We start from the raw sequence: 27,197 nt of genomic DNA on the forward strand, positions 1-27,197 counted from the left end.
CTTGCTCCAGTTTGAATTCATTTCTCTTAAACATGGGAGATCGGAACTGCACATAATAATAAGATCTCACCAGTGTCTTGCATAATAGTAATATTTCCCCTATCTCTATTGGAAATATCTCACCTGATGTGTCCTAGGATTACATTAGCCTTTTGCACAGTCACATCACATTAGCAACTCATGATCATCCTGTGACAAATTCTGCAACTTGACAGGGGGTTAGATGAGATGATCCTTGCGTTCCTTTTTAACTCTATAGTTCTATGATTCTATGTGACTAACCAAGGTTTTTCTCCTCGTCTCTCTTTTCCAACTGACATATTTCCCAGCTTGTACCAGGGATGAGGGGCTCAGGGCTGGGGCAGAGTGTTAGGGTGCAGGGGTGTGAGGGCTCCGGGTAGGGGTCTGGGCTCGGGCCGGGGCTCAGGCCTGGGGCAAAGAGTTGGGTACAGGGGTGAGGGGGCTCCGGGTGGAGGTGAGGGCTCTGGAGTAGGGCTGGGAATGAGGGGTTTGGGGTGCAGGAGGATGCTCCAGGGCTAACGGGGGGAGAGAGGACTCCCCACAGTTCTCTGTCCCTGCAGCAGCACCTGGGCTGGAGTGGGGGAGAAGAGGTGCCTCTGCCCACTGTGACAGCTCTGAGGCTGGGACTGCAGGATATGAGCCCCTTCCCTGGCCTCAGCAGGTCCTGTCCGGGGCTGGGTTAGGAGTGGGAAAAGGTTGCCCCAGCTGTGCCGGATCCGGGCCCAGGCCACGCCTGGGGTTGGGAAGGGACAGGATGGGCCTGGGTCCAGGCTGGACCATACCTAGATTAACTTTAATCTCAACCCCACCCTCAGTTGTCCCACTTCTTCTTTTCTTGTTTTCTATTTATATGGCTAAAGAATCTTTCACTGTTGACTGTAATTTCCTTTGCAAGGTCCAACTCTGCTTGGTGCTTGACAGTTCTCACTTTTTATCTATGATTTCTGACCTCCTAGAAGTGATTTTCCTTGCTGATACATGCCATCTTCTAGTCCTTGTAGACTTTTTGCTTTCTCTTAACCTCTTTGAGATGTTTGTTTATCCAGTTTGGTCTGCAACCCTTCCCTATGAATTTTTTCCAGTTGCTTGGGATGCAGGCTTCAGATAGTTTCTGCAACTTTGACAAAGTAATTCCAAGCCTCCTACACATTCAGATCCTTCAGTTCCTCAATTCAGTCCACTTTCATAACTAATTCCATTAATTTTTATAAAATTTGTCCTTTTGAAATCAAGGACCCTAGCTGCAGACCTATTTTTATTTTATCCTTCCATTTAGTTTAAACTGAATTAACTTCATGGTCACTCAAGCCAATATTGTCCCCTACAACCAGTTTTTCTATTAGATTCTTGCTACTTACCAATACTAAGTCTAATGGGGGCATCAATCACCTCTTGTTGGATCGGTGACTGATTGATTAAAAAAATGTGCCAGCTCTCACATCCAGGAATATCTGGGCCCTACTATTAGTACCACTTGTCCTCCAACCTACATCCCATAATCACACAATTTCCATAAGTATTTATTTAATTAAAAATATTAAAGAGGTCTCATACATATCCAAATCGGATCCCAGGCTTCTATCGCAGATCCCAAACACTATCCCAGTGGAGCATCTGTTACCTTTCTTTCCCAAAGTGATTCCATTTTATCCATTTCATCACTTCTTATTTCTTTACAGCCTACCTCATCATTTATATACAGAGTTACTCTACCACATTTACCTTTTATTTCTGTCTTTCCTGAACAGCGCTTACCCTTCAATACCTGCATTCCAGGCATGACTACTACTCCACCATGTTTTGTTATCCCTATAAGATATATAATTTCACTTCCTGCACCAGTAGTTCTATTTCCTTTATTTTGTTACTCAGGCTCCTTGCATTGGTGTACAGATGACATCTTAGTTGTTTCTACTTGGCTTCACCAAGATTCTTTGCTCAATTATGTACAGTCATTTTACTGCCAGTATCCTCTGCCCGTTAGTGCCAGTACCACTGACAGTATCTTTCCTCTCACTGTCCATTTTCTGACCTTCTGCTGCTCTTTTCTCCATTGCTGTATCCTCTGCTTCTTGATTTTCCTCCCACTCAATATTAGAGTCAGGCATGCAAATTACATAAGCATCTCCCAACTGCCTTCCCTGAATTCCTCATTAAAAGCTCTTTTAATTAGCTGCACCAACCTCCATCCCAGAAGTCTATTTTCCTCTCTACTCAGCTGGAGTCCATCCCATGATAACAATTCTCTATCCATAAATGCCTCCCAGTGGTTGAACATCCCAAAACCCTCCTTAAAACACCACTGCCTGACCCATCTGTTGATCATCATAAATTTGTCTTACATTTGTCTCCTCCTTTAGCGACAGGTTGCCACTGAAGATCACTAAGCCTTCAATTCTTCAAGCATCTTCCCCAGCCTGCTGTAGTCTTCCTTGATGCATTTCAATGAGAACCTAGCAGTATCATTTGTTTGACATGAAGGACAATCCACGGATTCTTTCCTATTCCCGTTAGGATTCTCTTCAGCCTCAGGTCCACATCCCACTTCTCTCCCAACAGAGAGCACCACTTCTCTTCTCCAAATTAGCTCTGGTGACAGTCCTATCTGTTCTTCTTAGTAGGGAATCCCCAAACACATAGATCTGCCTCTTCCTGGTGTTGGTGAGTTCTCCAGTCTTCCCCCTTCTGTTTTTTCTGGTTGCAAGTCTTCTGGTCTTTTGTTCTCACTTGCAGTCTTCTGCAATCATCCTCTATCCTCCTGTGGCTCCAAACTCTGACTATTTCTGTTGCCTCTTTCCCTCTTCTTGTAGGACTTGCTGCTCTTCTCATCTTATTTACCTTCTCATCTTTGGTTTCTGCCTGCCTCTCCCCTTCATTTTCCAACTCAGTGAACCTGTTACTCGGTTCTTTTTCTCTTTCGCTTTTTCCTCTCTCTTAGTTTGGAAGTTACACCCTTCCACTGGCCACTTTCTTCATCCAGCAGTGTACCCTCACAATTCTCTGGTCCATCATGCATCTGCAAGTCTTGAGGTTTCCCTTTAGTCACCTCTCTCCTTCCCTCCATCATCCGCTCAAAACCCCTTTGAAACTCAACCATCATTTTTAGCTGTATCTCCAAACCTCAGATCTTCTCTTCTACCAGATCAATCAGGGGGCAATTCATACAAATGACACATTTTTCAAGTACCCTCTCCAGAATGTACATCGCACAGCTTCTACATCTGGTCATCTTCGTGGTCTCTTCCATTCCTCGGGTCACCATCACTACTGTCTCTGTAGCTGTCATAGCCTTCCCTCCTAAATTCTCACTGCCTTTCTTCTCTTCCAATAGATTTCCACTCAAACTCTTGTTTTCAGCTGTTTGCTGGTTCCTATGCCACTGCATTGTGTGTTGTGACCCTATCAGGTGTCATAAAAAAAGCACGGTAGAACCAAACTGGGCTTCTTCCATGCACCAAAGAACATACTAGTGTTTCTGGATGTGGTGACAGAGAAAAGAGTAACTCCTATTGTACTGAATGGTCAAATCAATAATGAATCAGTGCCCAGTATGGTGCTAGTGTGCACTGTACTGCTGCAGGGGCTGTCATTTGGACAATACTAGCAAAGTCAACCCCTGATCACTAGTCGTTATTACAGATCTCATAACAATACTTGAAAAAACAGAGGTATTAAACTTCAGCATCTTTGTCAAATTCCACCTCTAGTAATTACAGTTCATTTTCCTGGATTCTCCCTAAATTTTTAGCTGGATATGATATTCTTCACTTCATATCCTAACTTGTTCTCTAGTATTGCTGTGCTGTGCACTATTTTCTTTCTTGCCTCAAAATGTGTCACAAAGCTTATTTTGTTAAATTAGTATTTGGGAAAACACTAATATGTCTTTTGATGAAAAGCCTGATATAACTGCAAAGTAGGATATATTTTACAACCAAAGTGAAATAAAATTTTATTTGAAACCCCATCTACGTTTCATAATATTTATTCAAGTGTTATTTAACAGTTGATGAAAACCAGGGACATGTAAATTTAGAAACGTCATGTGTCTAAAACGTATTGCAACTAACTTCAACAGCATTTCCATCTAAAACATAATCTAAGAATTCAAAACTATATTGAAACATCTAGAACAAATAACTGGAAGAAAAAGCAAACAGCCATAATTGCTTCATTTAAAAAAGTTTGGTAATTTTTTTTTAAACTTAAACAGGAAAGAAAATGAAATACTGTTATAAACTCAGGCACCAGCTAAAGACACACTAGGGTTATGTAGTCCCAGGTATTTTTAATCCTTAAGATTTTTCTCAGAGAAAGATTTCCTCTAAAACTACCAGTTTAACTCAAGTAATAAAAGATGGAGGATAAAAAAAAAGGGGGGGGGTGACAGGATCATTAGAAAAGAACAAAGAAGGGGTAAGGAGAAGAGGAACAGGGTTAGCTCAAAAATGTGTGTGTCTGAATTTGTTGTCCCATCCAACCTCACAATTTTTGGGATCCTCTGGGGTGTATATGCCCAAAAAGGACATTTATAGTGGCTCTAGAGTGGGGCACCCGAGTCAGAGAATAGGTTTGTATGGTATGCAAAGGTCACCATAAAACCATGCAAACACACTGTTCCCTTTCTACACATGAGCACCCTTGCTCCCAATTTCAGATCCTAGTCTCTCCATCCTCCATAGGGGATAAATGAGATTAGGAATCATGTAAGCATCAATGTAAGACTAAAACTGGCACTGTGTCTCCTCATCCAAGAGAGTGGGGATAATGGCAAGTAAGAGAGAAGTGATTCCTCAGAATATGTAACCCAGGAGGCTCACAGAGCCTCCATGGACTGTGCAACTACCAAAGCAAGTGCACTTAGGTCGATCTCAAGGGCTTGTCTACATGGTCTGTTAGTGCACACCAGCTAGGGTGTAAATTCGAGTGTACACCAATATGTCATGCACTGTCTGTGTGGACCCTGCTGGCAAACAGTAAAAGTTTCCTAGTGCATGCTGATGTAGTCAGGAAGTACTGCACACAACATGCTGGTGTGCACTAACGCCCTGTGCAGACAAGCCCTAAGATTATGTATAGGTGTGCTGATTACCAAACTAAGATGCTAGTTTAGTCACCCATGCACTTGGGGGTTTATAAAGTTTGTTATTTTCAGTGATGTTTATAAAATCAACACATTTAAAAATAATTAGTTCTGCTTTAGATAAAAATATTAGATGATGTTCATAACTCAGGCTGTGTATAAGGTAAATCAGTTTCTCTAGAGATGGTAATTAAGACAACACAACTAAGCTGACCCAACTACATCGCACAGCGGGTGACACTCTTCCCAGCCCTGAGAAACGGAGCTAGGTTGTCCTACATTTTAGGTGTAAACCAGGCTTGAGTATTACATTTAAAGGGATTTGTAAGTGACATTTTAAAATAGGACCTTATTTAAAGAAATACCAACAATTTGGTATAACGATTATGGACTGTCAAAGCTAAGGCTTTTATAAAGCATTCAGTAATCCTCATCCCTCTTCATAGTTCTGTATGACAGTTATTGCATTTTTTTCTTGTGTCTGAACAACTTGGCCCTTTCTGAAATACTGTATTATAAATGAGGATTCCCCTTGGATTTAAAAAATAAAGCCAGGGAAGAGCTCCACTCAAGCCTTCCATACTGAAAGGGTAGGCTGTTTCCAGGAAAGCTTATGTTTCGGCGAGTCGCCCAGGCTTTTCTCCTACTTAGCTCACTGCTAAAAATGAAAACCTGCCTCCACCTCCATTATGTCAAACTTAATGGAAGCAGAGACGATGTCAGTAAAGCATTAGAAGACTAAAAGAAGCGTAAGCCAGCAGTAGGGGGAGGAGAGGGAAGCTTTCCCATCAAAGGGCCTGCTGGCCCAGAATAACCAAGTGGGAATGGAAATACAATGGAAGCCTTCTTAAGTAGCATGGAAGAACAAGCTATTTTCATGGTTGGGTGAACTGTGCTGAAAATGTTACAAAAGATATACTTGCTAAACTCTATTCAAAATGTACATTTAATGCCATTAACCAATCAGAATGCACAACTATACACATTTTTTATACAAAACCAAAATAAAGTTTATGTATCAAAGGTGTCTTAATACCTTTCACACAGATGCATAGGCTGGTAATGGAGATTAAGAATTTTTTGGAGGAGTAATTTACACTCCCCATTTTTCTGCCTACTTCATCTATGGAGCAGGTCTGGGCCATACAGATCTTAAACAGTCTCCAAATGGATTCCCAAGGAATTTGTTTTGCATGTATTTGGGAGAAGATGTGAGACATGGAAGGCTATATTTTAAAATCAATCAATCATTAAGTTCAGTAAAATATATCCATGATGAACTGTAGCAAATCATTTCTATGAGGGTGTCAGGGTCAGGAACCACACACACAAAATTCAAGACACTATACAATACTGCCCTGCCTATGTCTGCTCCAATTTCCTCCTACACTCCTTTCAACACTTCAACTGGATCATTTCATGCTGCTACTAAATTCAAACGCTGCTCTTCCCCTCCCCTCCACTCCCAAACCCATATTTAATTATTCAACAAGACCTCTCATCACTGGTGCAAACTAAAAAGAACCTAGTTTGAGTTAACGTTTATATTATACAATATGTGATCAGTGTTCTGTAAGTGCTCAACTATTTAAAAATACAGCTGCACACATACAGTATGCACACAGACTACTACTAGATCGCAGAGATGTATGTAGGAATATTGCAATGCAAAAACTATGTTATAAGCAAGAAAGGAGAACCCCATTTTTCCAGCAAATAACTGTAAAGCTGCAATAATAAACAGAAAAAAAACGATGTAGGTGAGGGTATAATTAAGATAATTTTGACAGCATAAATTTTAATTATAGTGGAATCCATAAGAGACTTAAATAGAATTCTATAATCTCTCTTTAAAATGTTTATAGGAAGTGGTCTCAAAACTTCCATTTGAGGTGTGTTCCCTAACTCAAAGAAGAAACAATTGCTTTAAAGAAATGAGTTATAACTGGAAGAGGCTCCTCTTAAAAGAAAGGAAATTATGCCAAGGCATGAAATGTGAGGAGAAACCCCCATCTCAGTTGCCAGAGTGAGCAGTTGTCTGGTTTTCTAAAATCTAGACTTTTTGTTATTTCACGGGGGGGAGGGGAGGGCCGAATAAGAGCTTATGCTGGCACAAAATTAGTGTACTTTAAGTCCATTGTTAGGGCCAAATTTTGCCCTCAAAAGAATGTCACTCATTAACTTAAATAGCACTTAAATTATTAGTGAATTAATATAGCGCATAGCCTTAAACAATTGGCAAAATCAATTTTTTTTTCAACAAAATACATCTAAAATGCTGAGCATTCAGTGAGCAGAGCAATCATTTATTTGAAAATTTAAAGTCAAAATGATTAACTTTTTAACAACTGGTTATTTACCACTATCTTACAGAAGCTATAAAAATTTTCAGACTTTGGCAAAGAGTGTCTATCAGAAGAGCCCAAGACTTGGTCAACACTTAATTGTTTTACCAGTCAAGCTTTATCAAGTTGGGAAGTGTGGGTTTTTTTGGTTTTAAACCAAAATAGATACACCAGTATAAAGATGCCTTATACTGATGTAGCTTACATCATATCCTGAACTAGATATATTGCTATAAGTGTTTTTATATTGACAAAACTGCCTGCACAGTATTGGGGGTTTGGGGTTTTTTGTTCTGTTTTGTGTTTTGCTGCTCTAGCTACACCAGTATAGTTAAAATGGCAAAACTTTTAATTATGGACAAACCCTAAGACTTTGGGTCGTACCCTCAGCTCTGCTAATGACTTGATGTATGACCTTAGGCTAGTGACAACCTCTCTGATTCAGTTTAACAGATAGAATCATAGAATATCAGGGTTGGAAGGGACCTCAAGAGGTCATCTAATCCAACTCCCTGCTCAAAGCAGGACCAAATTCCCAATTAAATCATCCCAGCCAGGGCTTTGTCAAGCCTGACCTTAAAAACCTCTAAGGAAGGAGATTCCACCACCTCCCTAGGTAACCCATTCCAGTGCTTCACCACCCTCCTAGTGAAAAAGTTTTTCCTAATATCCAACCTAAACCTCCCCCACTGCAACTTGAGACCATTATTCCTTGTTCTGTCGTCTGGTACCACTGAGAACAGTCTAGATCCATCCTCTTTGGAACCCCGTTCAGGTAGCTGAAAGCAGCTATCAAATCCCCACTCATTCTTCTCTTCTGCAGACTAAATAATCCCAGTTCCTTCAGCCTCTCCTCATAAGTCACGTGGTCCAGTCCCCTAATCATTTTTGTTGCCCTCCGCTGGACTCTTTCCAATTTTTCCATGTCCTTCTTGTAGTGTGGGGCCCAAAACTGGACACAGTACTCCAGATGAGGCCTCATCGATGTCGAATAGAGGGGAATAATCACGTCCCTTGATCTGCTGGCAACGCCACTATTTATACAGCCCAAAATGCTGTTAGCTTTCTTGGCAACAAGGGCACACTGTCGACTTATATCCAGCTTCTCGTCCACTGTAACCCTGAGGTCCTTTTCTGCAGCACTGCTGCCTAGCCATTCAGTCGCTAGTCTGTAGCAGTGCATGAGACTCTTCCGTCCTAAGCGCAGGACTCTGCACTTGTCCTTGTTGAACCTCATCAGGTTTCTTTTGGCTCAATCCTCTAATTTGTTTAGGTCCTTCTGTATCCTATTCCTACCCTCTAGTGTAACTACCACTCCTCCCAGTTTAGTGTCATCTGAAAACTTGCTGAGTGCAGTCCACACCATCCTCCAGATCATTAAACAAGATATTAAACAAAACCAGCCCCAGGACTGACCCTTGGGGCACTTTGCTTGATACCAGCTTCCAACTAGACATGGAGCCATTGATCAGTACCCGTAGAGCCCGACCATCTAGCCAGCTTTCTATCTACCTTATAGTCCATTCATCCAGCCCATACTACTTTAACTTGCTGGTAAGAATAAACGTGGGAAACCATAACAAAAGCTTTGCTAAAGTCAAGGAATAACATATCCACTTCTTTCCCCTCATCCACAGAGTCAGTTATCTCATCATAGAAAGCAATTAGGTTAGTCAGGCATGACCTGCCCTTGGTGAATCCATGCTGACTGTTCCTGATCACTTTCCTCTCCTCTAACTGCATCAGAATTGATTCCTTGAGTACCTGCTCCATGATTTTTCCAGGAACTGAGGTGAGGCTGACTAGTCTGTAGTTCCCCGCAGCATCCTTCTTCCCTTTTTTAAAGATGGGCACTACATTAGCCTTTTTCCAGACATATAGGTAACAGGGTAAAGTACTTACATACTTTACCTCACAGGCATATCTTAAAACTTAATCAATTAAACTTCCGGCTAACAGTGACCTCTACTAACATGTTAGGAGTTTTCAGTTGCGAAACAAGTTCATATAATTTTCTAAAGCAAAAAGTAAAACACATCCACTTAATATTTACAATAAGTAAATATTTAACAGTCACAGTGGAGTTTCCCTCTTATCAGTTGCAGGTGCTTTGTTTTGAGAAATTGTGAGCACAAGATTTATTTCAAAGTTGACCTATCTCCAAGGTAGAAGAAGGCACAATGCTGAAAAAGTCAGAGAAAGGGAGAATACAATTATTAATGCATTCTTTTCCTTCTTCTAACTTATGTGACAGCAAATAGAAAACTTCTCTTCCACGATACACGTCACTAGACACAATAAGGGACTCGACAACAATTTTGCTAACTATGTTAAGACAACATGTTCTCAGGGAGACACTGAGATAAACCACACTAAAAAAGATTAGTAAGGTATGGCTACTAGTTTTTGTTCCTCCATTTTGCTATGAAATGCTAAAATAGCTGAATGGTCAAACTGCAAAGTGAAATGTACTATAGAAGACTGTATTATCACCACCAGTGCTAGACCCCAGAGTGGAAATCAGCAAAAAATTCGTAATGGTAGAAAGAGGGAATACATTCACCTGAAATTCTTTCCATCATCAAAAGGTGGTCAATGTAGCACTCTTTACTACATTGCAGGTAACTGACTAACTGTAGATCTTGGAATATTTAAATTATTTGCTTGAACTAATAGGACTTAGAGGTGAGGATCTCTTCAATATATTTGTTCAAAATCTCTTATACATCTTATCATCAGTCTTCTCCATATAATTAAAACCTTATCTGGCTTGTCCTCTTAACCCAGTTGACTGGGTTAAGAGGACAGGCATCCATTCATCCTCTGGAATCTCATGGATCCCACAGTCTCTCGAAGGTGGATAGGCACTGCCCAGTGCAGTCAGTCTCTTGATAAATCAGGCAGGTTTTCTCCCACTCCTGCTGTTGTGAGGGAATGTACTCACAGTCTGAGGCTGCTCCTTTTGTTGCTCCAGAACTTTGAAATGTAGGGCATGTGCTTCGTTCTCAGCTGCTAGCTGGTCCATGTGTCTTTGGTGGGCTTCCATCTCAATGTCAGCATCAGCTTTACGTCTTTAGTAGGCTCTTTCCTCAGCTTCCTCCGTTTCTATTGTCTCTTTGATCCAGAGTTCCCTCATCCTTATTTCATGCTCATGTTCTTTCTTGGTTTCCAGGTGCCTCAGCCAAACCAGTTCTGCTGCAGCGGTCTCTGTGGCATCTAGAGTATGGGGATGCTCAGACCCTGCTCTCGGGTCAAAGTCTATGAGCAAAGCTTTCAGTTCCTGGTCTGAGTCTCTTTTTATGGGATAGTCCCCTATTTTTACATATTTTTTTTTTCAAAAAAACTTGTGTGTCAAGAACCTAATATCACTGTGATCCACTCATTGTAAGTAAACTTTAACCCTTTAAATTTGATATTGAGAGTTTTAACTTTTAACATTGTTGGGTTATGATCCTTAAGATTAACTGACCTGTGGCATGTGAATCTTGTTACGACTAGACCAATCTGTCATGCTGTCTGGAATGGCTCATGACTGTGAGTGTCTACCTCAGGGCAGATTGACAGAAAACAGGGCAGATATCCCAAACTGGTGGTGTGTTCTAGAATTAGATTTCACGAAGCTAGTAACAAATGTTAACTTCTTGATCATCATACCAGTTTCATCATAGAGTCACAGTCTGCTTAGACTCTCCAGTCTATCTTGCCACCCAGAAAACTAGACTTTGTCATAAAAGGTCACTTAAGCCAAAAATCACACATCAGGTTGGCTCCCAGTCCCAAGAATCCAGTTACTTACCCCAGATCAATTGGTACTCTAGATCTTACTCCAAAGACAACACCGGTAGCCAAATCTATAGTAAACTAAACGTTTATTAGCTAATAAAAGTAATTAGCATTATTGAGTGGTTAAAGCAGGTAAAACATATGCACAGGTGAGTCACAGTTTGTAATTCCAAATAGTGGCAGTGATGTAATAAACTGCCAGTTTCTCAAAAGTCTTTTCAGGGTTCCCAGATTGTCTCTGGGGAATTCCTGCTTTGCACCTGGTACCCTTCCCTCTAAGGGTCCAAACAGTCCAGAGATGAAGGATCTTTCCCTGAATCCATATTTATAGCTTCTTCTCACAGAAAACAAGCTGACAGGGCCACTACCCACATGGGCTTTTCCTTTGATGATGGAGAGTGAGGATGCATTTTGAGTCTTTGACCAGCTGACCACTTGCCTTGAAATTAGCAATTTTCTGTTGAAGTTTTTCATTTGCATTCCCCAACACTTTTCTCATTTGATGCTTTGTTTGATGGATTATTAAGTTACAAGGGTGCACACAATGTAAATGTTTGCTACTACATTATAACAGGATAGAGATAAATGAAAATAATGTAACATCCCACTAGTTTTCATGAAGTTTAAACACCAAATACATTCCCTATACATTTAACAATTACTCTGAGGAACGTATACACAAGTGAATTAGCCTGGCACCTGGTCTGCCAGCATCACACCTTCAATATAATAAAATTTTCTAATCTCTATATTCTAATCTCTATATACAGAGATTACTAAAAATGTTTAGTGCCTTATATAAGTCAAATAAGAAGCTGCCATTTTGACAACTGACTGATTTTAAGTAGAACTGAAAGGTCACTTTTCCAGTTAGAAGGCACTGGAACAGGGAAAGCCTTGCAGCTTCAACTTAAGGGAATACTTTATGTTTGTTTTTTTTTTGTAGGTAAAGTTAACAGTCATGATAGAAATTAATAATTTAAAAAGGGCTTAATTAGTTAATGAAGTAACAGATGGTTTAACTACTAACTAACATAAGAAACAAACCCCTGCTGGGAAGTAACACTAAGACCGCAGCCTGCACTCAGGGATTCACCAGCCAGTTCTCTAAATGGAGGTACTGAAATCATGACAAATATTTCTCAAGACTGTTTGCATTATGTGTTTCTGTCAAGCATCAGATGCTCAGTGCTATATAAGTAGGGCCCTACCAAATTCATGGCCATGAAAAACACACCACAGATCATGAAATCGTGTCTTTTGTGTGCTTTTACCCTATACGATACCGATTTCATGGGGGAGACCTGCATTTCTCAAATTGGGGGTTCTGAACCAAAAGGGAATTGCGGGGGGGAGGGGGTGTCGAATGGTTATTCTGGGGGGATGACGGGGGGGGAAGGGGGGGGATCGTCATATTGCCACTCTTACTTCTGGGCTGCCTTCAGAGCTGGGCAGCCAAAGAGTGGTGGCTGCTGACTGAGGGCCAAGCCATCCTTCCTTCTGTGCTGCTGCTGGCAGTGGCTCTACTTTCAGAGCTGGGCTCCTGGCGAGCAGCCTCCAGTCTCAGTTTTCCAGCTCTGAAGGCAGCGCCAATCGTGCAGCAATAAGGGTAGCAGTACTGCAACCCCCCTAAAATAACCTTGCAACCCCTCCACAACTCCTTTTTGGGTCAGGACACCTACAATTACAACACCATAAAATTTCAGATTTAAATAGCTGAAATCATGAAATTTATTATTTTTTAAATCGTATGACCGTGAAATTGACCAAAATAGACCATGAATTTGGTAGGATCCTACATATAAGACAGAAAAATAACACTAAGCTCTTCAGGACAGAGGACAGAAAGAGAACATGGAATACACAACAGCCCAGAGCTTTGAATTTTCCCTTAAGATGCATATTATTTTTTAAATATTAGGGTATCTAGCAATGGTAAAGAAATTAATCCTTGACTTTTAATGTGAAGGCTGCTTTCACTACAGAGATACTCCTTCCATGCTGTGAACAGTACAGTAGCACATCACTGTAGCAGCAATACTAAATACTTTTTGGTTGGAAGCTAACAGACTGGTTTCAAACATCTGTGGGCATCACCATGGCAAAAACACTACTGTGAAGAAGCACATGCCAAGAAGAAGAAAGAGACAAGGGAAGGGTAGAAGTGGAGGTAGTTATCAGAAAACAGAGAAAGAACTGAAGAGAAAACTAACAAGAGGGATAAAGAAAAAGAAACAAGGGGTATTAGAAACATGAACAGGAAAAGGTGAAAATGCACACCTGAAACCACAATGCTGTTAGAGAAAGAGCAGCACTTTTAAATCCTCTCAAGCATAGGAACTAGAGCCAAATTATTAAGTAGAATTAGACATGAGAATATCTTGTGGTCTGGTCCTTCTCTAAACAACAAGAGAAGATACCTGTTAAGTATTAACATTACTAAGAATTTGGTTACTTACCTATAATTCCACTGTCCTTGCTTTCCAGTGTGGAGCTAGGGCTGCTAATGGTCCCACAGGGACTACTTTTATTAGCTGCTGTTTTGCCAATACAGCTATTCAGAGTTGAGCAGGGACTATCAGTGCTGGGTGACGTAGTGCTGCTTGTTAGTGTAGAGCAGGGGCTGACTCCTTGACTGGTTACTGTGCACTACAACATGAATGAAACAATTACTGCACAGAAGACAGCACATCATTTCATGAACATTAGAATTACTGAGATGAAATAGAAGAATGCCAAAACCTGAAGAACCCACTTCTGTGGGGATATTTAATTCCTACATTTATTCTCAGTGATTTGGGAGATTCAGAGGCATGTTCCTGAAATACTCTTTCAAAAGTGATGATTTTGAAGAAATAAAGGAGAAACACATTGTTTGAGGAAAAATTTGCTGCTAGACAGATTTCCTTTCTTTTAGACATTTTGCTGAAAACAAATGCTTTATTCTTTCTCTCCATTTAAACTCTGGAATTGTCGTCTTTCTCACACTTAACCACCACTGAAACCTAAATTGATGTTATAAGATTTAGGAGGCCTGGGATAAGCATAAAGACTGATGGCTATTGAGGGATCTCAGTCAACACATGACATTTTTGTATAGAGATAGGACATCAGCCTCTCATTCCTCTCCCCTCACTGCTTCCAAACACAGAAATCACAGAGCAGAAGTGAAACAGGGCTCAACAGGGGGGAAAGTGTGCCCCTCACAAGATCAGCTATTTTAACCTTACTAACATTTTCCCCTAACAAATCATTCTAAAATTGATTGTATAAGCCCATTATTTTTAAAAATCTCACTGCCCTTTATTCTTAGAGGAAGGAGTTAAGATCATTTCACAATTAAAAAACCTCTACAGTTCTGATTCATCTACAAGTTCCATGACATGCGCTTTTATGAATACAGTCAAAAGTGTCTTGTTAAATATCAAATTACTGCAATTAACTCTTAGGAAAATGGTTCTTATCTCAGAGTTAGAATGAGGGTTAAGGTATGTTCTTTTATCATACCATGGTTTCATTTTTTTCTTCTACAGTTATGTGTCCAGAGGTTGGGATCCCTTCTCCCAGTAAAAATCCCAATCTTGTCATCAGTTCTTGTGCTGCAGGTGAACAGTTCGATTCTTTATCAGACTTTCCTTCTGTACCAAAATAAAAGATTGAACTTTGATGAAGAATTACAGTATTATACTTGGAAACTGTTGCTAGAGGTAAAAAAAAAAAAAAAAAAAATTGAGACTGCAACCAAATCTCAACACTGATTTTTCTATCTGCAAGGTTTTAGTTAATTGAATGTAATACGTGCAATAGGCAAACATCTTACTTTTTTGCCTAATAAGCTTTAAAAGGTAGATTTGTCTTAGGTTCATTTGCATTTTTGTCTGACTTGTAAGATATGTTCAGTAATCAATAATTTAGTGTTATCCTCAACTAGCTGAGAGCATTTTAAACACAACAGTTTATGTCTACCGTCTAATGCAGGAGTGGGCAAACTCCACCCTGCCCAAGGCACCACGAGCCCTGCACTGCTCTCTGAAGTGGCTGGCACCACAACCCTGCAGCCTGTGTGTGTGGGGGTTGTTTTTTTGGGGGGGGGCGGGGGGGGCAGGTGGCACAGAAGGCTCCATGTGTTGCCCTCACCTCCAGGCACCGCCCCCCCTCAGCTCCCACTGGCCGGGAACAGGGAATTGTGGCCAATGGGAACTTCAGGGGAGGTACCTGGAGGAACGGCAAAGGCAGCGCACAGAGCCCTCCTCCCACCCCAGCAGGGGCTGCAGGGACGTGGTGCCGGCCACTTCCTAGCACGGCGTGGCATGGGGCCAGGGCAGGCAGGCAGGCAAAGGAGCCTGCCCTAGTACTGATGCACGCTGCTGCCACCCTGAAACTGCTCTAGGTAAGTGGCACCGGGCTGGAGCCTGCACCCCAATCCCCTGCCCTGAGCCTCCTGCCGTACCTCACACCCTTCCTGCACCAAAACCCCCTGCCCTGAGCCCTCGCCACACCCCTCCTGCACCCCAACTCCCTACCGTAAGCCCCCTGCCACACCCTGCATCCTCTGCCCTGAGCCTCCTGCTGCACCCACACCCCTCCTGCAACGCAACCCTCTGCCCTGAGCCCCCCACACACTCCACACCCCTCCCTGCACCTCAAGCCCCCCTCATACACCCTGCACCCCTCCTCTGCCCCAATCTCTTGCCCTGAGCCCCTTCCTGCACACAACACCCCCTGCCATATCCCGCACTCTCTCCCGCACCCCAACCCCCTGTCCCAGCCCTGCATACAATTTCCCCACCTAGATGTGGCCCTTCGGCCAAAAAGTTTGCCCACGCCTGGTCTAAGTACACAGTAAACTTAGTAAACACAAGATAAAATTCAACATCATTTCCAAGTATAGTTAAACCTTCTGTTTGTGAATGTTCATGTAAGATTATGACTCCATTCCCATGATTTTTAATATCAGCATTCTGGAAAGTTATGTGTATAAAAACAGAGGTTAATAATGAAACCGTTTTGCAATCTCAACTGTGGATATAGCAAAAACAACATACATTTTTGTGGTGCCGTATTGCATTCAGTGCCTGAACAATTTGTAGCAGAATCTCTCTTATTGTGTAATTGTGCTCCAGAATCTAACCTTAAATTTTAAAGTTTCTAGACTTTATAACTGCAAAGAAAACTTTTATAATAATTGAATGCAATTAGTGCAGTCTTGTCTTCCAAAGAACAATAAGCTCTAATACAGGTAGCTTTCATCTAAACAGGGTGTAAATGCCAAAATCTAAAAATGGCATTTTTAAAATGTCCAAATTGTTAATTATTTCACTGCTGATAAGGAAAAATATCTAGCTAATGTGCTAATCACACACAAAACGATTTCCCCATGTCTTCTCAGCTGCTAACATCCCTGTCACCTACCCAACTACAAAAACTCCCCTCCTCAAACCAACACCATACAGTTCTCTGTTGTCAATTCAAAAATCTATGGCATACAACCGCTTAGGTGCAAAAACTCAATTTATCAAGGATGTGAGAGTTAATGATCCAGGCTACTGCTCAAATGCATTAGTGGGGGGCACACATGCAGTGGAGGCTAAGATTTTCTCTGGTTTCTCCATCATGAAGACAAAGAATTATCCAACTAAACTGTTTGGATTATGCAGCCTGCTTGTTCTGGATTACATGCAGTGAGAGAGTGCCAGCAGTTCCATGCTACAATAATATCTTTTTATCTTGTTTTGGAGAGAAGAGTTGATCAAATCAGAGGACGGGGCCTCCAGCCTCAATCTTCCAACAATAGTGTCAGAGGAGGACTGTGTAAAAACCCACACTTCTTTAGCTGAGTTTCTCAGGGTATTTGGCTGGCTCTACATAAGCATCATTATACCCAAGTTTACAGATGGAAAAACAGATAAAGAATAAAAGTGAATTGCACAGGTTAATAAAGTAAGGATCCCTTCTAGCTGGTGAAGCACACTAGGGAGGATCTGGAGACAGTTAAAGGATTCTTATAAGAAGGCAGGCTGCCCTCTGCACTTAAACTTATGGAGGACAATCAGATGCTCAAAGACCTTCAACACGAATGCACAAATACATCAACTTATGCAAATACAAATCACAAGACCTGTTTATTTGATCGTTTTTGAAGCCAGAATGTATTATTTTAAATTTAAACTGTGCTATATTGCCATCTCTTGAGACAGGAGAGTTGCTGAGCTGTATTTCAAAGTCCTGGTGCTCTGACTGATGTATCCCAAATGAGGCTGAAATAAAGATAAGCCTCATCTCCGAGCCTTGTACATTATCAAAAGGAAGAAATGGATTATTTGGGTCAGACCTACTTCTTACTCTAGTTTCACACCACCAATTGCACCTCAATGTGCTCTCTGAGAAGAGTGCATACACTTCTCAAATTGCAGTATAAGACATATCTGACATTTGGTGGCATTTACAGGGAAATTGCACCAAATTAGTTTTGATTTCCACCTTCAAATTGGATGCACTAGTCAAAACACTCAACAACATTAAGTGCAGCTCAGCAGTTTGTCCAGAAGGCAATAACAACATTTTACTTTGTTTGTCTTGAGCTGCATTGAACCATCCAGTCCCCCAACAGCAGTACTTTACCAGTCTAACAACCTTCAACTGATTACACACCTGTTTGTTTCTAATGTATATATTTCTTGTAGTTGTTTCAGTTCATTTAAAGCTTCATGACAAATTATCTAAGTATTTTAAAAGTATTTAACACTCCTCTAATGATATTGGGAAGAGGACATCTGTAAGGTGAACACCATTAGGGTACCATTTTTCTGTAACTAAGATAACAGCAAGAGTGGTCATCACACATTATTCTTCGGATTTTCACATATATGTGTTTAGTATGATTTGAATGGCAAAATGTAGAGTTTTTTCAATTTCATTTCTGTTCTGTATGCAGCTGGAGTATAAGCAGTGATTTCCTCTCAAATGTATAGCTGTTGAATATTATACAGTAATGACATTTCTGACAGGAAAGCCAAGTTACAATTAAAAAGGTAAATGAACTTTAACCATGCCAACTAACAGAAGGCATTAGGTGAACACTGTCAAGCTATTTTCAGTATTACAACCCTCTAATGCATAAACCTCAACAAATCCATTCTAAAAGTGAATATTTTTCTTTTCATATACACTACTGCATTTAGGGAGGCAACACAAAGTAACAGAAATAGTAGTAGTAGTTTGTTTGTTTTTTTAAAGGGGTTGCAGTTTCTGTCCCTTTCCCAACAAACATGTGCCCATAATATACCACAAATGACCACAACAACTGGCAGCTTTCTTATCTGCTGAGAGCAGCCAGGAATTGAAATCTTTGAGTTTCTGTTAGGGCTGGTTGAAAATTTTCCATTAAAAAAATGTTCGGTTTTAAACAGAAATCTGGCTAAACAAATGTATTCATGAAAAGTGTCTGCTTTCTGTAGAAATTTTTGATATTTTGTTTAAAAAAATCCAAAGGCTTGAAATGAAAAAAAAAAATTAGTTTGAAACACTTTGGTTTTTGATATTTCACCAAAAAGTTGACATTTTTCATGGAAAGTTTCAATAAAGACAGGGAATTAGTTTTGTTGTAAGTTTTCCAGGGGGTGAGGGGCCCTTTTTTGACCATCTCTAGTTTCTATAGAACCCATGACCTTCAGCACATCTAAAAGCTGCACAAGTAAATTACATCTGCATTGTTGGGTCCATCACAGGACTTCTGTTCTTCACCTTTCCAGGTTTTAGGAAAATCTTCTGGGGGTATTTTTCTGAGCGTTTGATTTTGGTTTCTTTTAATATAAAGCCCTGTATTTATTGTTATAAAAGTTTTATCTTAAAGGAAAGTTTGCCCTGAAAGTAGCCAAAATACTCTCATCTGGAAGCTTATTCAAAATAACCCCCCACCCCACCCCTCTAACTTCAGCTCTCACACCTTTGCGCTTGGTTTTGTAGCTGCATCATTCCTGTTTTCTTGGAACAGATGGAGATGAGCTTGCTCAGGCAGTTGTGCCCTGGCCGACAGATAACTATGAAAAGAAATCAGGATCAGGGCCCTGAACTGACAAGAAAAGTGAGCTGAGCCCCAAACACGTGAATTAATGTAATTCAGTCTGAGGTGACAACTGCACAAATCTCTGTTACTAGATCCTCATCTTAGAATAAAGGACTCAAAGAATTGATACTGTTGCTATCTGTCATACAAAATCAACACACAGTCCAGCTGGACCCTAAGGCTTTGCCCCAAACTGGATTTCAAGAGGAGTGGGGTGTCTCTTGTATGAAATACATTGTTTCTATGCGGGACAAGAAGATTAACAGCAAGAATACTCTAAATACATTTATGTTGCCACGAAGCCGAATCTGGCGTTTCCAGTAGTATACTGCAGGCTAATAGTTCCTCTAGGAAACTGGCAGGAGTCTTCATCTAGAGGCCTGTAAACCACTAGGCGCCCTAAATTCTTCTTCTCTTTCACTTCACACCCACATGAATACATACAAATAGACTTTGTTTCTGGGTTGAGGTTTGCTGCATAGGAGGTTATAAAGGGACAGAACTACTACCCTACCCCATTCTCCTTCCCTTTTGACTTCTTCTGAAATCCTTGGTTCGTGTTGCATTTATTAACCTGTGTAAACAGAGCCGGTGCTGGCATTAAACCATGTCCTTGCAAAAGAGGTCATGTGCCTTGTCCAAAATCAGTCCATGGATGGTGCGGGTTGGTTTTTTTTTGTAGTCAATCTTGCATTCACCAAAAGGAACTCAAGAGAGTTATATTCTGCTAATTTGCATGTTGTAATTACAGATGAGGTGCACTGGTTTTCTATAACTGAGCACAAGATTTCAGCAGTGGTGTGGCCTTGTTGGTCCTGTTTGGCAATTACAACCGAGATTTGGGAGAGTGCAGGTTTTTGGGTTCCAGGTCCCTTAAAATTCCTGCAGTTTCTGTTCTCCAAATTACAACAACAGAACATGGGAGCGCTATTTAGTATTTATGGTCACGAACTTTGCTGGGAGATCTGCAAAAGAGCTAAGAAAAAGCTGGCATAAAAGTGTACCTGAGTAGCGAATTGATGTACAAAATTTGGTGGATGTGGACGTGCATGGATGCACACACACAATTTTAAATGGATGTCTGCCAACAAAGGAGAGGTGCTCTGGGGATGTTCCCTGGGTTTGGTCACTAACCACTCTGGAAAATGTCACAGCTAGGTGAAAACCCTTAGAAGAGCAGAATGGGCCCTGTTGTTGCCCTCCAGGGGTGGAGCTAATGGTGGTCAGGGACAACTCCTGTATAAATAGTATGTGGCAAATTAATCTTCCAAGTTACTTCTTTATATGTCAGGATAGCAACTCTATTGAATACAGTATGTGACAGCTTGTAACTTGGAACATAACTAATTGGCCACTATGTCAATGTATTTACAAGTAAATCTCAATACAACGTATATAAATGGTTATGTTTTAAGGTTGATGTTTAAAGTGATTTTTACAGTTATTTTAAGCAAAGTTCTACTAGGAAAAATGACTATGTTAAAAAGAACTGTTCTCTGTGTGTATTCAATCATATTTGGTGCTGCTTTAGTGACAAACAGACGTTAGCCCTGGGAGGGTGAGTCGAAAGCTATTCTTTTTTGTTCTTCAAATAGAATTGAAAGCCATGGTGTAGAAGAGCAGGTTTTGCCTCCAGAACTTTTGCAATAGGTGTTGATGACTGACAGGAAAACAGCCAGCCTTCAGATTAAATTTTCAGCTCTGGTAATTGGAATAGCCATTTTTCTGAGAGAATCATGTAACCTCCAAATACTTTTCAAGTCATTTTACAGAGTAGAACCACACTTAAAACAAAAAGAAGAAATAGTTCTCTCTTGTTAATCAACTTCTTCATTCTGCTTTTCCACTTGTGTTAAACACAAATTTATTATTATATCTGTTCCAATTATTTCTACCTTTGTCAGATTTACGGTAGATACCTGGCTTATACAAAGCAGAATTAATTGACCCCACAGAAACTTCAAAGATACCATATGGATTTCAAAATGCATTGGCTATTATCAATTGTCATTTAACGTTTAATTGTGTTGGACCACAACTAATCCACATTTACACTGATTTCTTTTTGTTAAATTTCCATTGGCCTTATAGCAAGTGCCCTCAGAGCGTTAATTTTTCCCCAGAACAATTAGAACAGTCACAGAGCGTCTAATAATGAGCTTTTGGTTCCTTTGTCTTCTGTGATTCATGATTATTTTAAAAAACAGTATTTGTTCCAGGCTTGTGGTCAAGCGGTAGTGATATTTGCTGCTTTACCTCAGATAAGAGTGAGTCTAAACTCCTCAGCCCAGCAGATACTGCTCAGTCATAGATGGTGGGGAGCTTAGCATTAATCTTTAGTAAGGTTTCTGTCTAACACTCAGAGAACGTGGGTCTACTCTGCTAGGCAGAGGGTCACTGTTAGATGCGGCACTTGAAATGAGGGGAATCTATTCTATAGATCTATTAACGGGGCTGCTAAGGAAAGGGCAAGGTGTTCCCAAACTATCTGTGTTATACCAAATAAGATATATGCTGGTCAATCAGTCAGATGACTTGATGACTGATTACATTAGTTGATTGAAAAGAAAAAAAGAAACCCTGAAACTAAAAGCCAATTTACTGAGATGTCCTAGCCATTAAAAAGGTGTCCAATTTTTTCATTCTTAACTACAAGTAAAATATTACAGCATAGATTTTGCTGGTGCATTTAAATTGGAAATATAAATAGGTTAAAAGGTGAATTATTCAGAGAGTTTTTGTTTATAATGTTGAGAGAGAAAATGTTATATTTGGGGATGTCGCAGCCCTAAGCCTATGCTCAAATATGGCGTCTGTATGGCCAATTGTCGTTCAAAAGGTCACACTGGTACCGTGTGCAACACCGTAGTGCGGTGTGCTGCATTATAGTGCCGTGTGCATTCTCCCGCTCTTTTTGCCTGGTCACGAAAGGGTCAGGCTAGCGCCTGGTGCAAAAATACCAGCGTGCCGTGTGCATAAGGGTAGTGTGCCGTGTGCAGATCCTGTTTACGTGGAGGGCTCCAGCTTGGAACCTGGAAGGCAAAGGAGCTAGGGACCAATCAGATACTGACACGAGTAAGAGAGCTTTCAAATAAAAGTAAGTCTCGCGCCAAAATCTGCAGGAGTATCTGCATGTTAGCTAAAAGACGTGGATCCTCCTTCCAGCTAGAAGGGTCTCTTGCAAATTTAGCCGGCTCGGGACGGGTGAGATTAATTCCCATCAATTCGTCATGATCTCAGTGTCTGTACTGCTGGTCAGCTGCGCCTGGAGTGCGGTATTTCTATTCTAATTTCTGTAACATTCTGTTTTTGTTTAGCCTCTTCCTTTTTTTCCCCTCCCTTACTTGGTACCAAGTTATATATATAGTATATGAAAGTTAAATTGTTGTACTTTACAATATTTGATAATGTATATAGTTTACTCGGTTTGGTGTATCTGCTCTAATTTCTGGTGAGCAGTTAATCACAGATCATTTGGTTTCCTGTTGTTGGTTGTAAATAGATTGTTTCAAGTTGTGTAAATATTCTTGTTCTAATAGTATTGTTAGTTGGTAAAAGCGCTCCTCCCCAGCCCAAGTTGCAACTTATCCCCCATCAATAAATGGCCACATGGTTTTGAACTTTCAATCTGTCACGTTTTGATTTTCCTCACTCGATCAAAAACTTACTCGAACCTGTATTGGTCTCGGACAGGGGACTAAAACTAAGCTTTTTTTTTTTTTTTTTAAAGTAGGTTTACAACAAAAAACCCACAAATGATCAGAACATTTTACTGAAGTTTCACTATTTTGGGGGGTGGGGGGGAGAGGCTTGGTTTTAAGCACTCCCTTTGAAGTTTTAGCAACCTCAACCATTGCAGCATTGGAATAATAATTGGAGATATACCAATCTCCTAGAATTGAAAGGGACCTTGAAAAGTCATTGAGTCCAGTCCCCTGCCTTCACTAGCAGGACCAATTTTTGCCCCATATACCTAAGTGGCCCCCTCAAGGATTGAACTCACAACCCTGGGTTTAGCAGGCCAATGCTCAAACCACTGAGCTATCCCTCCCCTCCCCAAGAAATGGAATCACAAAGCAAAACTAACTATAACCAACCAGTCTATTTCATTGAATAAAAATATAATAAAGATTAGTAACATTATTTTAAAAATAAATTATTCCTTTTCAAACCTAAGAATGCCTTTTAAATTACAGCACAAGTAAAACAGATTTGATCAACTGTACTGGATTGATTATATGCAATGACCTTAATGAGGTCAGTTAAGATGTAAATTGATCTAAAATGTAACAATGGATATGAAATGCTCATTACAGTACATATACTTAAATACTGACTTGAGTGTCATTTTGCTCTATGACATTCATCGAAACTACACTGGTCAAATTTAATGAACTTGAAACTTTTCAGGAATACCAATTAACTTGAGGGGTGTAGCTGTTACCAGGTTTGCCAACACAGAAATCTGTTGATATAACCCTACTGTTTAGCAAGCTTTCACTGAACTTTTTAACAGCAGTATTGTATTCAATATAAAACTACACACTTTGAATCAATTTTTTGAAAAAAAAAAAATCAGAAAAATTCAAGCAGTCCTTTAGCATAAGAAGTGACCCACAACCCTCAATCAAATTTTTTGTCTTCACAGGGTACATAGCTTCAAGAGTTTAGACTTTAGAAAGATCACAATCTTCTCAGGAAACCTCTTCCTCCCCAGTACAAATGCATTTAATTGTGCAAAACATTCTTACAAGAGAGACTCAAGTCCCATGACTACATAGCCCAGCTCCCTTTGAAATGAAAAGCTAGTCATTAAATAAAATAAAAGAGCACTGAAAGTACATTCTTACCATTTTGATTGGGTTCTGTTGGCTCTGATACTTTTCTCAATGGTACAACAACCGCATCTCCTGGCAGTCTGGGACTTTCCACGTACTTGGGCTTCCTGATCGGACCTGCAGCGGGAAAAAGTTTAGTGCGTCTAATTTTTTCCAGATGGAAAGCACGTTTTCAGAATGAACAGCGTGTACCCTTAGAGATCTAAATAAACCTTAAGGACGACCTACTACATACATACACATACACACACACACAGAGCTACCACAATAAAGACCAGTGAACTTCTGCACTTCCTCTCTTACAGTCTGTTGTAAGAAATAAAAACTTGAGTTACACTCACTTTTTGGAATGTAAACTCTGGTGGAAAACAAAAGCAATTTGCTTGCTGTGACGCTCCTGAAGCAGTGTCCAGAGTATGTAAAAAGAGGGTGACTTACTTACATATTCGAATCCAGACAGCTGTTAGTTGAATTCCTCTATTCAGAACCTAAATTTTCCAACTCAGTGTAACGATAACTCTAATATCTCTGAAGCTAGGAGACAAGGATTACAAGCAGACAACTTGCAACACTAACACTCGGAATACTTTAGTCCGGCAACTTTATATTACTGGGTATTTTATCCAATCAAAGCTGCACAGTCTGATTCCAAAGGGAAGGTGAGAATGAGGGAGAAAAATATCTTCTTGTCAACCAACTGTTTCTCATTTATAAAGACATCAGCTTTCCCAGCTCATGCTTAAAAATTAAGTCAATCTGTACCAGGTATTTTTAAGCTACCTTTTGCTATTAAAAAACACACACACATACATACACACACACACAAAATTTTTTAATCAAATTGATACCTAAAACTCAAACTGAGAATGCTTTATGTTTTCTTTCTTAAATTATTAATGAAAGTATACTTTGCTCAATGAGGTTTAACAATTACAGGAAACAGTAGATGAACAACAGACTTTCTGGTCAGAAAAATATCAACACAATGAGAACAATGCTGCCATCTAAGGGTTGACTAAAAGTAGAATAATAGTGATATTAAACCAACATAAATTAACTATCTATTTAGCCCTTAACATTTTAAGTTCGTGTGGACTTGTACAGAAAACACGATTATAAAAATACCTATTCCGAGTTTTCATTAATTAAAATAAATTCGATCTTCTGTGAAGAAAATTGTTCCAGATTAATGTATTTTATATTTATTGTAATTAGCACACTAATTTTACAGCGAATGATTTAACTTCTATTTTCTATTCATTAAGAATGACAGGCAGATTAGAACTATTATAATATATTCATTTTGTAGCAAAAATTTTACAAATTTGACCTACACCTGCAACAGGACAAAATTCAAATCTAACATAGCATGCATTGTGTCATGTGGAGGTGAGGCCACAGCCGCATTCTCGTCCCTTTGACTTATCTAGCGTCATTGCTAACAAGACTTACCAAATACATCTTGCACTCTGAGTTCAACCAACAGGATTCTGGCTGTGCATTGTGCAGATGCACAAAAAGTGCAAACTGCCTGTAACTACTCCACCCACCTGTACAGGTGCAACCAGAATATAGCCAAAATGACTGAAGAATAGAGACCCTATGAGTGGAGAGGATATATGGAGTTTACCCAGGAGTAATGACATGAAATCAAGATAAGGAAAAAGACGGTTACTCACTTTTGTAACTGTGGTTCTTCAAGACGTGTTGCTCATATCCATTCCAATTAGGTGTGCGTGCACCGCATGCACGCTCGTCGGAAGATTTTTACCCTAGCAACACTCGGTGGGTCGGCTGGGTCGCCCTCTGGAGTGGCACCACTACACCGCCGGATATATACCCCTGCCGACCCAATGGGCCTTCAGTTCCTTCTTGCCGGCTACTCCGACAGCGGGGAAGGAGGGCGGGTTTGGAATGGATATGAGCAACACATCTCGAAGAACAACAGTTACAATGGTGAGTAACAATCTTTTCTTCTTCGAGTGCTTCCTCATATCAGTTCCAATTAGGTGATTCCCAAGCCTTACCTAGGCGGTGGGGTCGGAGTGAGACGTTGCAGAATGCAAAACTGCTGAGCCAAAGGCTGCATCATCTCTGGACTGCTGAACCCAATGCGTAATGTGAGGCAAAGGTGTGAATCGATGACCAGGTAGCAGCACGACATATTTCCTGGATGGGGACATGGGCCAGGAAAGCGGCAGATGAGGCTTGCGCCCGAGTAGAATGGGCGGTGAGATGGCTAGCCGGAATGTGAGCCAATTCATAGCATGTTCGGATGCAGGATGTCACCCAAGATGAAATTCATTTGGGAAGAGACCGGTAGGCCTTTCATCCGGTCTGCCACTGCTACAAAGAGCTGAGGCGAACGTCGGAAGGGTTTGGTTCTCTCGATATAAAAGGCGAGAGCCCTATGGACATCCAAGGTATGCAGTTGTTGTTCCTGACGCGATGAGTGCGGCTTCGGGAAAAAGACTGGGAGAGAAGATGTCTTGATTGACATGAAAGGCAGACACACACCTTAGGGAGGAAAGAGGGGTGCGGTCGCAGCTGTACCTTGTCCTTGTGGAATACCATATACGGGGATCCGCTGTCAAAGCCTGAAGCTCCGATACTCGTCTTGCCGAGAATGATAGCGACAAGGAAGGCTGTCTTCCAGGAGAGGTACAGCAGCGAGCAGGTGGCCAGAGGCTCAAAAGGGGCACCCATAAGCTTGGCTAGCACCAGGTTTAGATCCCAGGGTAGGGTCAGCATCTGACTTGAGGGTCAACCACGCTCCAATCCCTTAAGGAACCTGGAAAACTATAGGGTGAGAAAAGATTGAACTGCCACTTTCCCTGGGTGGAAGGCGGAAATAGCTGCCAAATGCACCTTTATAGAAGAGACCGCCAGGCCCTGCTCTTTCAGGGACCATAGGTAATCCAGGACAGTGGGGACAGATACCTGTCCGGGGACTAAGTTATTCTGAGCGCACCAGTAGGAGAAACGCTTCCACTTGGCGAGATATGTCGTCCTCGTGGAAGGCTTCCTACTGCCAGAGCACCTGTTGTACCGAGGCAGAGCAA

The 27,197-nt window shown here is 40.8% G+C and overlaps 1 protein-coding gene across 4 annotated transcripts in view; it reads right to left on the bottom strand.

Moving 5' to 3' along the window:
• Positions 1-27,197, bottom strand: part of TANC1 (tetratricopeptide repeat, ankyrin repeat and coiled-coil containing 1) — a 158,464-nt gene that overhangs the window by 76,821 nt on the left and 54,446 nt on the right. For all 4 annotated transcript variants that reach the window (XM_075070211.1, XM_032795123.1, XM_032795121.1 and 1 more), the window contains exons 4-6: positions 24,148-24,252; positions 14,740-14,870; positions 13,692-13,881 (exon numbers count right to left, since the gene is read on the bottom strand). In XM_075070211.1, coding sequence (XP_074926312.1) covers positions 13,692-13,881; positions 14,740-14,870; positions 24,148-24,252 — 426 coding nt within the window. The remainder of the gene's footprint in view (positions 1-13,691; positions 13,882-14,739; positions 14,871-24,147; positions 24,253-27,197) is intronic.

The sequence above is a fragment of the Chelonoidis abingdonii genome, chromosome 10, assembly GCF_003597395.2.
Source record: "Chelonoidis abingdonii isolate Lonesome George chromosome 10, CheloAbing_2.0, whole genome shotgun sequence".
NCBI lineage: Eukaryota > Metazoa > Chordata > Testudines > Testudinidae > Chelonoidis > Chelonoidis abingdonii.